Here is a 16,894-nt window from a genome sequence, read left to right on the forward strand (position 1 = left end):
ACAGATAAGCAGTGTAATTCTGCCAGAAGGAACATCTTAAAATTAGTAGACAAAAGAAAAAAACCAAACAGAGTATATATCTACACATATATATGTAAAAGAATGAGCAAGATTAAAAAAGATGACTACTTATAAATTTTTTTACTAAGAAACATGATCTTATCAGACATTTTTAAGCAGGGATACAGTATTTGTGTTCTTAGAGAACTAATCCTGAACTAGGAGGTGAAACCATGCTTATGTGAGATCCCAGATCTGTGGGAGGGAAGAAGATGGGAGAGAGGGGAGAAGGGAGGGGGGAGAAGTAAAGGAAATAGAAAACAAGAGAAAGGAAGCAGGTTGGGAGGGGAAGGGGAAGGGAGGGAGGAAGGGAGGGAAAGAGAGAGTGCTCAAGAGCAAGAACCTGAGTCCTAAAACATGGACCTTACTATGTGCAGCACTTCAGAGATGGTGGAATGGCGCTGTGTTCTTTCTCTGTCTCTCCTCTCTATGTAATTTTTTTTTCATCATCAGGGCTTCATTGTCACATAATGACTCCCCCCATCCCCCACAGTCAGAGAAAAAGAGGCAGAGAGTGAAAGAAAAATCACAGCACTGATCTTCCTTCAATATGGTGGGGCCAGGTTCAAACCTAATCACAAAAGGGCAAAGCTGTGTAATATCCAAGTGAGCTGTCTGCCTACACAGTCTCTAAATATTAAAGAATTTTTTTTAAAAATGAGAGAGAGAGAGAGAGAGAGGCAGAGAGGTAGTTCAGCAGTGGTACTGCACATGCATGGGGTGCTATATTCATTCCTCAGCATTGCAAAGGAAAAAATAAATAAATAAATGAAATGAAAACTTTTGTCTTTAAGTGGGACTATATAGAAAATCTGTAACAGCGGAGAAGCAATTACAGGAGCCAGACCTCCCACCTTCTTCTGCACCCCATAAAGATCTTTGGTCCATACTCCCACAGGGATACAGAATAGGGAAACTTCCAATGGAGGGGATGGGATACAGGACTCTGGTGGTGGGAATTGTATGGAATTGTACCCCTCTGTCCTACAGTCTTCTCAATCATTATTAAATCAGAAAGAAAGAAAGAAAGAAAGAAAGAAAGAAAGAAAGAAAGAAAGAAAGAAAGAAAGAAAGGAGGGAGGGAGGGAGGGAGGGAGGGAGGGAGGGAGGAAGGAAGGAAGGAAGGAAGGAAGGAAGGAAGGAAGGAAATCTGTAACAGAAATTCAAAACTATGACCCTTACTTAGATGTTCACAATGTCTGGAATTTCCCCTAAAATAAATCAAAATGAACCAAGATGAATGAAAACATTAACTGTCAAGGCTTTTGTGTTTATAAAATTAGTTTCCCCCATGGTTATGCTTTAATTTTTCCTTAGTAAGAAAATATATATAATTCCTAGTTTCAATCATTAGAAAAATAATTTCTAGGTTAAAAGAACAAAAATGTCCACGGAGAAATGTTTTCATTTCTTATTACATTTTAAAGTGCTAAGCGCAGAGAGAACAAGCTGTCCTGAGCTCCTGCCTCACCAGGTAGGGCTCCGAGTTCAAGCGCTGGCACCACAGGGAGGAGCAGCGCGACACCAGGAGAAGCTGTACGTGTGGTAGGCTAGTGTTGCCGCACCTTTCCCTTCCTCTCTGTCTCTTTCTTCATCTAATTTTTACTTTTTCTCAATGAGTGAAAAAGTCAGTCCAAAAGCAGTGGAATAATCAAGCACATGGCCCTGCACTGAGAAAAGAAAACACAAACAGTGCATCTCTAGCCATTCCAGGAACTTGTAACTATGTACCATCGGGGCTCTTTGTGGGGGGCAATCACATCAGCTTAAAAGAAAAAGAAAGAAAGATCTTCCTCTCTCCACCATGACTGCTATGTCGGGGGCATCATCACAAACCCTCTCGCGGGCCACTCCAGGACCTGCCCTCACGGTAGAGCAGCAGTGGCAGGGACAGCCCAGTCTCCGAAGGCAGGCCGTGTCTGCCACTCAAGGGAGACTGGTCCTGAAATGAGTGCAGCCTAGAATGTTCCCAGCTGGGACCACAAACTGAGTTCAGTCTGACAAGGACTTAAGAGATTATACCTGTTCCTGTGCTAAATACGAATATATATGGGGCCAGGCCAGATCAATGTGGTAAACAGTTCATTGTATTTACATATTTTCTTCAAGTGTAAGAATTACTCTCTGCCCCAATCCACCTTCATGTTAATTATCAAGCCCAAACATGGATTACTAAAGTCACAGACTCCAGAAGCATACCTAAAATACACTTCCTAGCTTCTTACCACCCTAGAACCCTTATTCTCAACTGCTCTATTCCTACTCTTTGGTTCCTGTTTATTAAACTTTTCATCTTGCTTTTTTACCTTACTGTCTTTCAGGCACCAAGTTGCAGATGCTACTGTGATTCCATCCCGACTTTCCTGAGCAGATGACCTCATCAATGTGTCCTGGAACCTCACTTCTCCAGAGTACCCTACCCCACTAGGGAAAGACAGAAACAGGCTGGGGGTATGGGTCAACCTACAAACATCCTTATCCACCAGAGAAGCAATTACAGAACCCAGAACTCCCACCTTCTACACCCCAAAAAAGAATTTTGGTCTTTAAAGCCAGAAGGGTAAATAATAAGAGAAGTCAACCAGAGGGCTTTGAATCCCAATCCTACCAGGACCTGAAGAAACATTTGTAACCAGAAATTTTGCTTTATACCATCACTGAAAGGGAAGAGTATCTGGAAAATACCAGAGGAAGCCAGGCACTGTTCCTCCCTCTCCCCCCACCCCAATATCTTTATTTATTAGATAGAGACAGCCAAAAATCGAGAGGGTAAGAGGAGTTACAGAAGAGACAAAGAGACACCTGCAGCACTGCTTCATCATTCACAAAGCTTTCCCCCTGCAGGTGGGGACCGGGAGTTTGAACACAGGTCCTTGCACACTATAACGTGTGCTCAACCAGGTGCTCCACCACTCGGCCCTAGCACTGTTTCTCTTATCTGAGAGAGAAGAGGAAAAAGGAAAGAACACTTGGAAGTAATAATAGGTGCAGATATGAGGAAAGGAAGTGAAGGCAGTATCATAGGGAAAAAAAATAGACAAAAATACATGACAGTTATAAGTATAAAGGTCAACCCATATCTGCTCCCTTGGGAAAACTACTGCGGTTTCCAGTGGAGGGGGATGAGGACACAGAACTGTGGTGGTGGGAATGTTATGGAAATACACTCCTATTTCTTACAATTTTGCAAATCAATAATAAATCACCAATAAAAACTTAATTTTTTAAAAGTAACAATCTTCCCTAAACTCAGTTAGTTCCTTATCTCTTATTTTTCAAAGTGGTGAAATTACTTGAAAAAAGTAAGCAACTCTATCTGTCCCTACTTATCTACCTCCTAACTCACCTCCCCTAGCAGCCCCACTCCCTCATCTGGGATCTGGTTTATGTTCCTGCTACCTCACTGAAGCTGTCTAAGTAAGGACACCAACACACTCCGAACTGGCCAATCCCAGTGACTATTTTCAGTGCACAATTCACACTAAGCCTGTTTGGCATTTGCAATTGTCGTCCCACCTTCTCTAACGTGTTCTCGCGCGCTAGCTGTGCTTCCTCTGATTTTTCCTGGCATTTCTGGTTCCTTTTTTTTTTTTTTTAATCTTTATTTACTGATTTTGAATAGAGACAGAGAGAAATTGTGAGGGGAGGGGATATAGTGCAGAAGAGAAACAGATAGACACCTGCAGACCAGCTTCACCACTTGTGAAGCTTTCCCCCTGCAGGTGGGGGCCAGGGACTTGAACCCGGATCCTTGCGCACTGTAATGTGTGCACTTAACCAGGTGCGCCACTGCCTGGCCCCTGCATTTCTGGTTCTTGTGACTCCTGCTAGGTTAGTCATTTTGTCTTGTATACAGTACTTGTCCTGTTTTCTCAACTGCACCTGTAACTTCACCTACAATATCTCTGACCCCCCTGCTTCCTCTATCTGCTTTTCAATCTCTATTGCTTCTGCTCATATGGTAACTTCCCAAACTCATAATTCCCTCAAGCCAGAAACATCTCAATCATTCTTGTCTATCTATCAACTTTCCCTACTTCTATTCCCAGTCATCTCCAGATTGTAAGGACTCTTTCTTTCGAATGTTTTATAACTGATGCCTCCACTACCCCAACTGTAATTATTCCCCACAAAAGTGACTAAGTCCCTGCCCCTCCCTCTTAATAGTCCATGCCCCACATTAAGGACATGGCACTCATTCCAAAATTTGCTTGCCACTATTTCTACATTTCATACTATTTACTATTTGTCTGCCATGTTGAAAATCTTTCAACTGAATGGCATACGCATACAATGCCTAGACTGGACCCCAGACCAGGAAAAAGAATAATGTATAGAGACCATTATCAGGATCTGGGGGAGGGGGGAGATGCTATAAAAATCATCATTAGAACAAATGAATATGGACTACATTAGATAACAGAACTATGGCAAAATTAAGTCTCAATTTAATATGAGCTGCAATTATGTAAGGCAATGATTCTTCTCTCAGAAAATATGCACTTAGGTACTGAGGAGCATCAGGGACTAATGACAGCAACTAAGCAGTAAATGATTCAGGAGAAAATCAGCAAGTATATGGCAAGTCGGGGATGGTAAAACATGGCAAAATGTCAATAGGCAAAACCCGGGGGGGGGGGGGAATGCAGTTCGTGAGATGTATATTTGACACTATTTTAAAGTAAACATACTCTGGACTTGGGAGACAGAGTACCAGACTTGCACACTTCAGCCCCAGATGTCCCAGGTTCAATCCCCGGCACCAGCATCTGTCAGAGGTAAGCAGTGCTCTGGCCTCCCTTTCATCCTCAGTTTCTCACAAAAGGAAGCAACAAATAGATCTTGGAAGAAAATGAAGTAAGGCTCTGAAGTTTTCAATGTTCCCTAGTATGTGCAAGATCAAGGTCTGAAGTCCTCGGTCTCACTCTACCCCTATTTGCTCAACAGCTCACAACACTCTACCTGCCATACCCAGTGACTATTAATTTCTGAGCACACCAAAATGCTTTGTTCCACAAAAAATGAACATGATCTCACTGTTTCCTGAGCCCTGCCTCTCTAGCAAGCACCCTCCTTGTATGATAATATTCAAAGCCTCACCTCCTCTCCTTAACCCTTCCTTGCACTTCCACCACCTTCCTGAACCTGGTAGAGTCCTCACACAGCTCCTTATCAATCTGCACTGCACTTTTTGTAGTTATAAACTTATGTATCACTAGTCGAAGCACTGCACTTTTTGTAGTTATAAACTTATGTATCACTAGTCAAAGCCCACGAGGACACAAATTGTGACCTAAGTTTAGACTCAGCCACACAGCACTTAAGACAAATGAACAGGTTAACAAATACATTTAATTAAAAGAGATTAAGTACAGAGGGTAGACAGCATAATGGTTATGCAAACAGACTCTCATGCCTGAGGCTCCAAAGTCCCAGGTTCAATCCCCCACACCACCATAAGCCAGAGCCGAGCAGTGCTCTGGTTTAAAAAAAAAAAAGAGAGAGAGAGAGATTAAGTACACACACATTGTGGTCACAAGTTCAAGCCCTAGCTCCACACAAAAGTGCCACAACACCAGGTGCCTCTCACCCACCCCCCACCTTGTCTGTGTCTATCTGTTTCTCTCCACCTCATCCCCTCCCTCTCCTTGAATAAAAAGTGGCCCAGGAGAGGTGAGATCAGCACACAGGCAAGAGGGCTCCACAATAATTAATCAATTAACTAGCTAATTAATCCCAAAACTCTTATTTATGACCTATTATCCTTTACTTGTGACCCAATTTTAGTTACTTGTGTATCTGAGACACCTTCAAAATAAAAGGGTTATTAGATTTGCTTCTGGAGATACATGAACAGCTAATATTAAAGGAAAAATTGTCAAAATAAAATTTTTTTTAAGATTTTCTTTATTTATGAGAAAGATAGGAGGAGAGAGGAAGAACCAGACATCACTCTGGTACATGTGCTGCCGGGGATCGAATTTGGGACCTTATGCTTGAGAGTCCAAAACTTTACCACTGCGCCACCTCCCAAAACACAATAAAAGATGTTTTAACATAAATTGATTCTCAATGAAACTGCAAGAGCAATTTATTCCCAAAGATATATAAAGTGAGTGATACTAAATAATATGGGAAGACACAAAGCATTACAGAAATTACCCTTATAACACAAGCTCAATTCCATAAAGGAACAGAGACTGAGAGGTCATAAAATACATAAGTTTCTTCAGAACAGGCAGGGGAAAAGCTACTAAAATTTTCAAATGACATAAATCAGTTCACTAGTCATTATTAAAATTGTATAGTAGGGAGTCGGGCAGTAGCGCAGCGGGTTAAGCGTACGTGGCACAAAGCAGTAAGGATCCCGGTTCGGGCTCCTGGCTCCCCACCTGCAAGGGAGTCGCTTCACAGGTGGTGAAGCAGGTCTGCAGGTGTCTGTCTTTCTCTCCCCCTTTCTGTCTTCCCCTCCTTTCTCCATTTCTCTCTGTCCTATCCAATAACGATGACATCAATTACAACAACAATACAAAACAAGGGCAACAAAAGGGAAAATAAATAAAAATAAAATAATTGTACAGTAAAATTAAATTACCATATTACAGCCACTTACAAATATTTACTACAGATATTATTTCCTGAATTCAAAAGTATAAAGTGTTAAACATTGGGGTTTGTTTTACAAGTGACAGGATAGCTTTTAATAATTTTTTTTATTCATTTATTTTCTCTTTTTGTTGTCTTTTTGTTGTTGTTGTTGTTGTTGTTATTGTTATTGATGTCGTCGTTGTTAGATAGGACAGACAGAAATGGAAAGAGGAGGGGAAGACACATGAGGGGGAGAGAAAGATACCTGCAGACCTGGCTTCACACCTGTGAAGCGACTCTTCTGCAGGTGGGGAGAACAATTTTTAATAATGACTTTTGACAATTTAATTACTTCTAATAGCTTGGGAATGATAGAATAATATTTAAGACAATTCCATTGACTTACCTCTCCTGCTTGAGAGCATATTCCAGCATTTTGATCCTCCTCACAAGGTCTTTCTTCAAATTTTCCTGACCTTTCCTTTCCCCTTGAAGAAAGGCGATCTGGGCCTGGGTAGATGGGGGGTGGAGGGGATTCAGTTTAGATAAGGTTTAAAAAACATCTGAGGGAAAGACCTATGAAGACAGAATAATGAGATACAAAGCATTCCCTTTATGTATTTGTCACCAAGTATATAAATAATATGGAAGAGTATTGACCACCAAGAAATGTCTTTTTTTTCTTCTCCTTCTTCTTCATAAAAAGGATTATCTATATACATTTTACTGATTAGGGATGCTGTAAGGCTCCATAATCGAAAACAGTCAGTATAGACACAGATTTACACAAAGAGCACAATACAGTCTGCTCAACTATTGATCTTTCAAAGTTTGGGGGTGGGGTGGGTGGAGGTCTCTTTTACTGAAAATAAAGATGGGGAAGGGAACAGTAAATTCTTACAAATCTGAGACAAACAACTCTTGTCTTCAGTAAAACAGAGGGATTAGGGCAGGACCACTCTCTAGGATAACTGTCAAGACAGTGAAATCATATCTTCCACTCAAGGAAATAAAACTATTAATACCCATAACTGGTTAAAGTAGCTCTCAGCACCACTGAGAACAGGGCAAAGGTCTATTTAAGGGCCTCAGGATATGGATCAATTTCCCATTTCTTACACGCTTTCCCCTCCCATTTCTGTTACACTAATCCAGATAACAACTGCTTTCCATGTCAGCAAAAGTTAACATTTAATAATCACTTTAGCATATCCCTGAGGAAATTGTGGGGAGCGTTCAGCTAAGGTTTAGTGAGTCCATTAAGCTCACTTCTACCAGTCTGCATGACAGTCACTGCTCTTTATTCAACACCATAATGGCATGAAGGCTACATGGTTAGAAGGAAATGTTTATTTGTATTGTTCTCAAATCTAATTTGTTAAAAGGAGAAATATAATGATTTGTGCACACATAATAATACCTAACAATCAATTAAATTGCTTTAATATGCCATTTACCTTACTGAAAGCATTTAAACTCTCTTGTGCTCTAAAATGACAAGTAATTGTGGTAAAAGAAGCGGATCAGTAGGCAGAGCATGAGGCCTTCAGCTGGGTGCCTGACACTTCAACAAAACAAGGCAGACAAAAAAAAACCATACAACATCACAACCCATAAAACAATGTTCCAGTCTTATCATCTCATAAAAAAAAGCTAAATTTATAATTTTAATTAAAAATTACAATCACTGAAAAGTATAATCCAGACGGACACACACAAAAACACGAATCTGAACTGAGTACTTTTCAGTTTTTCCTAGTCATCTGCTAGCTGAGGGAAAGGGAAATCATGTTCACAAATATCTAAAATTGAATACCAGAAAATAGCAACTTCCAGGTTCTCACTTTGAATTTACACACAAAGTCCCAAATGACAAGAGAAATACTTGAACAGTAAAAGTCAATAATTTGGCTCTTTGAGTTAAGGAAGAGCAGATGGTGACGTTTCCATAGTGTAATTTCCATTTTAACGACTTCTATAAACTACACCTATTTCCTCTGAGAAGCTCTGAGCCACATTCTCCTAAATCTAGGCTACTAGGTGGTCTGATCTAGCATACAACCACAGCCCGGGGCTAGCCCTTTCTCCTGAAGCCAATGTCACCACTTAGTGCCGCCAAGAATCAGCAGGAAAGTCACCTGGAAGACTTGCTGGAACACTGGCTGCCTGGGCCTGGGCCTTCCTGGGTCTTCCATCAAGAGCTCTGGAGTGGGGGCAGAGAATGTGCCTTTGTCAGGTACCAAGGTGATGCTAAAGCGAGATTCTGGGACAACACTTGGAGAACCACTGACCTACACCGTCTGACATAGTTAGAAGGCCAAAAATAAAGCAGACAGGCTGCTGGAGCGCAAGGAACAGAGGCGCCCCAGAACCCCAGCTCTCTGCTCCAGCAGGATGGAGTCTCACACAGGCCGGCCACAGGCTGACAGGCAAGTACACACACGCTTTCTGATTCTCCTCCACATTCCTTGTTTATGACTGTATTTTTAGCAATCCCCAGATAAGGGACCACAGACAACCATTTATCATCCAGTTGGATATATCATTGGAGACTACCTGTCACCCATCACACTCCTATTCTGAAGCCAAGAGTACTTACTACTTTCTCTTAAAGAAAACTATGTGTAAATTGTTTTACCACATATGGCACACTTACATTCATGCTCAGTCAGCAGGCAAGAAAATAAGCACTTTAGAGGACTCAATATGCACCAAGACATTCAGCTAAAGATTTCTATCCTACCTCTACAAGACACAAGAGGTTGAGTAATATTAAGTATCACAAATAAGCAGATTCTACTGAAAACATGAAAAAGCGGAATCAAGGCTCTGAGGAAGTCTGAAAATCTACACAGATACTGAATTATTCAATGGAAAATTAGAGAGTTTAACCATCAGTAAAAATATAAAACTTTCTTTTTAATACTAATAATTGAAGCTATTTTTATAGTCTTCTTGGAACTCCCTTGCATGCTTGAACTTTTTTCCCAAGTGTTTTTAAAAGTAGCTGGAGGGCAGGGAGTTCACTTAGCCTGTGTGAGCTGGTAGGCCTGAGGCCCCCGAGACTACAGCTTCAACCACTGCAACACCTTACACCAGAGCTGAGCAGTGCCCAGATCCACCCCCCCTCATTATCTCACTATCTTTCCCATAATAAATAGGTATTTTTAATAGCTATACTATTTCTTGTATATAGTACTGCTGTTAAACTTTAAAAGCAAGTGCAGTTGTGGACCAGGAGATGTCACAATGACTAGAATGTGAGTTAGAACTGCAGGCAAGAGGTCCCAAGTTTGATCCCCAGCAAGGCATGTGCCAGAGTCAAGTTCTGGCTCATATTCTACCCCTTCTTCCTTCCCTCCCCCACCCACTCCATTCTCTCAGCTCTGATATACCAATGCTGGAGAGCCTATCTAGGCCTTCTCCATGTCAGCCCAATGTTTTACCCGCTTCCTGGCAAACACAGAAAGAAAGAAAGAAAGAAAGAAAGAAAGAAAGAAAGAAAGAAAGAAAGAAAGAAAGAAAGAAAGAAAGAAAGAAAGAAAGAAAGAGAGAGAGGGAAAGAAAGAAATAGAGGGGGGAAGGGGAAGAAAAGGAAAGAAGAAAAGAAAAGAAAAAGTTATTGATATACCTAATACTTGCATGAAACAGATTACAATTCTATCTTCTGACCAGTGGCAATGCAAATTAGTTAAATGTGGACCAGGGAGAAACTTAGTATAAAGTGCAGTAAGTACTCAAATAACAAAGGTTCCAAGCTGGATCATTGCTATGAATGCCAGTGGTGGGTGGGTATGTGTTGTGTTTAGCTGAATGCTTTATACAGGGGGGCTAACAAAGGTATATATATAACTTCTGATCTGGTAATTTTGCTTGTACAGATACAACCCAAGAGAACATTAGCAAAAATAATAATAATAATAATATGTAGAACTATTCAAAGACACTCTATTTTTATCACCTGAATTATTTCCTTCTAATTTTCCTTTCAATCTATTTCTTCACATAGCTGGAGTTGTGCTGCAAAAACGTTGTAGCTAACTTTCTGCCTCGCAAGTGAGCATTTTCTTAATTGTTTGTATGCCAGTGTTTTCATTGGGTTTATTACAGGCCAAGTAAATTTTACCGTAACTTAACTAATGTAGCAGATATTGTGGACTAAGTGCTCAGAATACATAGTCTCAGTCCTTTCTACCATGCAGCTTCCCACTACAGAGTCTGGAAAGCTGGGCATCTGATTTCTTTGATTCTGTTGTGGTCTGATACAGCTGCAACCAAAGTGGCATAATAGCCCGACATCTGCCAGGGGTGGAAAAAGCACCACTATGTGCACAAAACAGAACAGATGGATTTTTTGAAACAGAAAATTACATGATCTAATTCTGTATATAAAAGACAGATGAATGCACTAAGCAGTATTTTACAAATATTAAGAAAAAAGGAAACTACGAAAGAAAAGGAGAAAAAAATGAACAGTCAATTAAATGAGAGAGGAACTCTGTGAACCCAATGGCAATAATGTGCATGATGTGAAAAGCATGAAAACCTAACTCTGACTTCAAACTACGATCAGGCAAAGTAGCAGCAGGGAGGTGACTGAGAGCCGAGCAAAAGACTTGCATGTGTGAAATCCTGAATATGGTCCCAGCACTGCATATGGCAAAGCAGTGTTCCGGTGTCTGTCCCTTCTTGCATTAAATAAATCATGAGAAAAGATTATCAGTAACAATAACTTTATTTAAGAAAGCAGAAGAATACAACTATATGCCACCAAGCTAAAGAACCTGGAAGAAGTGGACGATTTCCTAGATACCTACCAACTTCCAAAACTAAGTAAAGAGGAAGTAGATAACATGAACAGGCCCATCACAGCTAATGAAATTGAAACAGTTATCAAAAATCTCCCCAAAAATAAAAGTCCTGGACCAGATGGTTTTACAAATGAATTCTACAAAACCTTCAAAGAAGAACTAATACCTCTACTTTTAAAAGTCTTCCAGAAGATTGAAGACACTAGAATACTCCCTGCCAGCTTCTATGAAGCCAACATCACCCTGATACCAAAAGCAGACAGGGACACAACCATAAAAGAAAACTATAGACCAATATCTCTGATGAACATAGATGCTAAAATACTGAACAAAATTCTAGCCAACCGGATACAGCAGTATATAAAAAAGACTGTTCATCATGCCCAAGTGGGGTTTATCCCAGGCATGCAAGGTTGGTTTAATATACGTAAATCAATCAATGTGATCCACCACATCAACAAAAGCAAGACCAAAAACCATATAGTCATATCAATAGATGCAGAGAAAGCCTTTGACAAAATACAACATCCCTTTATGATCAAAACACTACAAAAAATGGGAATAGATGGAAAATTCCTGAAGATAGTGGAGTCTATATATAGCAAACCTACAGCCAACATCATACTCAATGGTGAAAAACTGGAAGCATTCCCACTCAGATCAGGTACTAGACAGGGCTGCCCACTATCACCATTACTATTCAACATAGTGTTGGAAGCTCTTGCCATAGCAATCAGGCAGGAGCAAGGAATTAAAGGCATACAGATTGGAAGAGAAGTCAAACTCTCCTTATTTGCAGATGACATGATAGTATACATGGAAAAACCTTAGGAATCCAGCAACAAGTTTTTGGAAATCATCAGGCAATACAGTAAGGTTTCAGGCTACAAAATTAACATTCAAAAGTCAGTGGCATTCCTCTATGCAAACACTAAGTTAGAAGAAATTGAGGGGGTCGGGCGGTGGCGCAGAGGGTTAAGCGCATGTGGTGCAAAGCGCAGGGACCGGTGTAAGGATCCCGGTTCGAGCTCCCGGCTCCCCACCTGCAGGGGAGTCGCTTCACATGCAGTGAAGTAGGTCTGCAGGTGTCTATCTTTCTCTCCCCTTCTCTGTCTTCCCCTCCTCTCTACATTTCTCTCTGTCCTATCCAACAACGAATTGCGTCAACAAGGGCAATAATAATAACCACAACAAAGCTACAACAAGGGCAACAAAAGGGGGGGGGAAATGGACTCCAGGAGCGGTGGATTCATGGTACAGGCACCGAGCCCAGCAATAACCCTGGAGGAAGAAAAAAAGAAAAAAAGAAAAAAAGAAATTGAAATCCAGAAATCAATTCCTTTTACTATAGCAACAAAAACAATAAAACATCTAGGAGTAAATCTAACCAAAGAAGTGAAAGACTTGTATACTGAAAATTATGAGTCACTACTCAAGACACAAAGAAGTGGAAAGACATTCCATGTTCACAGGTTGGAAAAATTAACATCATCAAAATGAATATATTACCCAGAGTCATCTACAAATTTAATGCTATCCCCATCAAGATCCCAAGCACATTTTTTAGGAGAATAGAAAAAATGCTACAAATGTTTATCTGGAAACAGAAAAGACCTAGAATTTCCAAAACAATCTTGAGAAAAAAGAACAGAACCGGAGGCATCACACTCCCAGATTTCAAACTGTATTATAGGGCCACTGTCATCAAAACTGCTTGGTAATGGAACATGAATAGATACACTGACTAGTGGAATAGAATTTCTTCTTCTTCTAGCGTTTGCCCTTCTTCCGTAGCCAGTCAACAGCGTCAGGTTGAGCTTGATGTAAAGTTTCGAGACCTCCTTTGAATCTGGAGAGGTGGCAGTCATTGACTATGTGGGTCATAGTCTGTCTGTAGCCGCAGGGGAATAGAATTGAGAGCCCAGAAGTGAGGCCCCACTTAATCTTTGACAAAGGGGCCCAGACTATTACATGGGGAAAGCAGAGTCTCTTCAACAAATGGTGTTGGAAACAATGGGTTGAAACATGCAGAAGAATGAAACTGAATCACTGTATTTCACCAAATACAAAATTCCAAGTGGATCAAGGACTTGGATGTTAGACCAGAAACTATCAGATACTTAGAGGAAAACATTGGCAGAACTCTTTTCTGCATACATTTTAAAGACATTTTCAATGAAACGAATCCAATTACAAAGAAGACTAAGGCAAGTATAAACCTATGGGACTACATCAAATTAAAAAGCTTCTGCACAGCTAAAGAAACCACTACCCAAACAAAGAGACCCCTCACAGAATGGGAGAAGATCTTTACATGCCATACATCAGATAAGAGTTTAATAACCAACATATATAAAGAGCTTGCCAAACTCAACAACAGACAACAAATAACCCCATCCAAAAATGGGGGGAGGACATGGACAGAATATTCACCACAGAAGAGATCCAAAAGGCCGAGAAACACATGAAAAAATGTTCCAAGTCTCTGATTATCAGAGAAATGCAAATAAAGATAACAATGAGATACCACTTCACTCCTGTGAGAATGTCATACATCAGAAAAGTTAACAGCAGCAAATGCTGGAGTGAGTGTGGGGTCAAAGGAACCCTCCTGCACTGCTGGTGGGAATGTCAATTGGTCCAACCTCTGTGGAGAACAGTCTAGAGAACTCTCAGAAGGCTAGAAATGGTCCTACCCTATGACCCTGCAATTCCTCTCCTGGGGATATATCCTAAGGAACCCAACACATCCATCCAAAAAGATCTGTGTACACATATGTTCTTGGCAGCACAATTTGTAATAGCCAAAACCTGGAAGCAACCCAGGTATCCAACAACAGATGAGTGGCTGAGCAAGTTGTGGTATATATACACAATGGAATACTACTCAGCTGTTAAAAATGGTGACTTCACCGTTTTCAGCCAATCTTGGATGGACATTGAAAAAATCATGTTAAGTGAAATAAGTCAGAAACAGAAGGCTGAATATGGGATGATCTCACTCTCAGGCAGAAGTTGAAAAACAAGATCAGAAAAGAAAACAAAAGTAGAACCTGAAATGGAATTGGTGTATTGCACCAAAGTAAAAGACTCTGGGGTGGGTGGGTGGGGAGAATACAGGTCCATGAAGGATGACAGAGGACCTAGTGGGGGTTGTATTGTTATATGGGAAACTGGGGAATGTTATGCATGCACAAAATATTGTATTTACTGTTGAATGCAAAACATTAATTCCCCAATAAAGAAATGAAAAGAAAGAAAGAAAGAAAGAAAGAAAGAAAGAAAGAAAGAAAGAAAGAAAGAAAGAAAGAAGAAGAAGGGGCAACAAAATAGCTCACCTGGATGGTGGACGTATTTTGCCACATGTGCTTTGGTGCTATGATGTCTATCTGAAAAAGTCAGTGTGGAGTTGTGAAACCCTACCAATGCCCCCACCACCATCAAAGGGGGGGAGAGAAAGAAAGAGAGAGAGAAAGGAAAGGAAGAAAGAAAGAAAGAAAGAAAGAGAGAAAGAAAGAAGAAGGGAGGGAAGAATGCAGGGCAAAAATCCTAAAGTTTAGTCAATCAAATATAGAAAAAAATGTATGTTCCATTATCAGATTTATTCCATGAGTTACATGATAGAAAACAGTATTATCTTAGGAGATAGAAAACAATCATTTAATAAAATCTATTATCAACTAGAAAAATAGGAAGAAACTTCCTTCACATGCTAGGTAGCAATGTTGAGAAGCCAGTACCAGTGGGACCAGGTGCTGGCACATCTGCAGGCGGCCGTTTTTCTCTCTCCTTCTGTCTCCTCCTTCCTCTCAATTTCTTCCTCTAAGAAAAATAAATAAATAAATGATAACTTTTCTACACCTAAACTGCATGGTGACTGTATGGACTAGTACTTAATAGTACTGACCTTAAGACAACAGGTATTTTTTCCTAGAAGTCTGTCTGCCTGCATTCTGTTTATTTGCATGCCTTTCATGGGATACTTGTGGTAGCTACTTGGATTAATAGCTCCAAAGGCTACATTAGTCTCATTCATTTTTTAAAAAATTATAACTGAACATGACATCCACCTTCCAAAAGATACTGCATTCTCCACAACAATCTCTTCTCTGTTGTTAACAGGGTATTTTAACCAGCAGCAAGACTAAAACAAAGATATTTTTGCATTATTAGTTAGGGACTCCTTACAAACCTGAACTCAGGTTTGCCATCATCAATACAGAACAGAGAGGATGCTGTCTGAGCTCAAAGAGGACAGGGACTGTCTATCTTACTGACTGCCACCTCCCCGTGCCCCAAACAATCACTTGCATGGAACAGATATTCAGCAAGTTATCTGTTAAATGAACTGAGCAGATTCACAAAAATCAGGTAACAGTATGACATAATCCACCCTAAGTGCCAAACGGCAATCACTAAACACTCCAGGTAGGCCCCAGATGGTGACTCAGCAGTGGAACATCTTCCCTGCACAAAGGAGTACTGGGTTCAAGCCCCAGCACCACAAGACAGCAACCAAGACTAAGCACGGGACTCCATGGATGATAAAGCAGTGATTTGTGTTCTCTCTCATACGCTCTCTCGTTAGAAATAGCAAAATATAAAAATCCCAGAGTATCCAAAAGCTCTAACCGGAAATGGGACACAAGGTAAATATGAATGAAGGGCAACATAAATATGAAAGATTAATAAAGCAATGGGGTAGAAGGGCTTTCCTTCCAGGATAACAAATCTTCAGAAGGACAGATCTCCTGTAAAGTAGACACAGTTTATGTGCAAAGCAACATTAGCTTACAAAGAGTATCCAAAACAGCAAGGAATAGAAACAGTCTAAGCACAGAGAGATTTGTGATCAGAAATAAAAAACAAAAGGCCCCTACCAGTCACCTGGATGCACAGTGTTAACAAAGTGAACATGGTAATATTAATACTACTATTAGTATCAATATTAGGAACAAATGACTAAAACATGACATAAAGTTGCAAAACATATATATATATATATATATATATATATACATACATACATATATATATAAAATCCAATCTACTTTTAGTGGAGGAAAGCTTGCATACAGACTTGAGGGGTTTTTTTTGCCTCTAGAGTTATCGCTGGGACTCGTGTCAGCACTACGAATTCACTACTCCTGTGCCCTTTTTTTCCTCTTTTTTTTTTTTAATTGTTGTAGTTATTGTTGTCGTTGTTGTCATTGTTGGATAGGACAGAGAGAAATGTAGAAAGGAGGGGAAGACAGGGAAGGGAGAGAAAGACACCTGCAGACCTGCTTTCACAGCCTGTGAAGTGACTCCCCTGCAGGTGGGGAGCCAAGGGCTTGAACCAGGATCCTTATGGTGGCCCTTGCGCTTGGTGCCACATGCACTTAACCCATTGCTCTACCGCTCAACTCCCTATTTTTTCCACTTTTACTGGACAG

At 40.5% G+C, this 16,894-nt stretch overlaps 1 protein-coding gene across 4 annotated transcripts in view; it reads right to left on the reverse strand.

Annotated features, from left to right (window-relative positions):
* Nucleotides 1-16,894, reverse strand: part of STRN (striatin) — an 86,469-nt gene that overhangs the window by 49,784 nt on the left and 19,791 nt on the right. For all 4 annotated transcript variants that reach the window (XM_060186867.1, XM_060186866.1, XM_060186869.1 and 1 more), the window contains exon 2: nucleotides 7,055-7,158. In XM_060186867.1, the coding sequence (XP_060042850.1) occupies nucleotides 7,055-7,158 (104 nt within the window). The remainder of the gene's footprint in view (nucleotides 1-7,054; nucleotides 7,159-16,894) is intronic.

Source organism: Erinaceus europaeus, chromosome 3, assembly GCF_950295315.1.
Source record: "Erinaceus europaeus chromosome 3, mEriEur2.1, whole genome shotgun sequence".
Lineage (NCBI taxonomy): Eukaryota > Metazoa > Chordata > Mammalia > Eulipotyphla > Erinaceidae > Erinaceus > Erinaceus europaeus.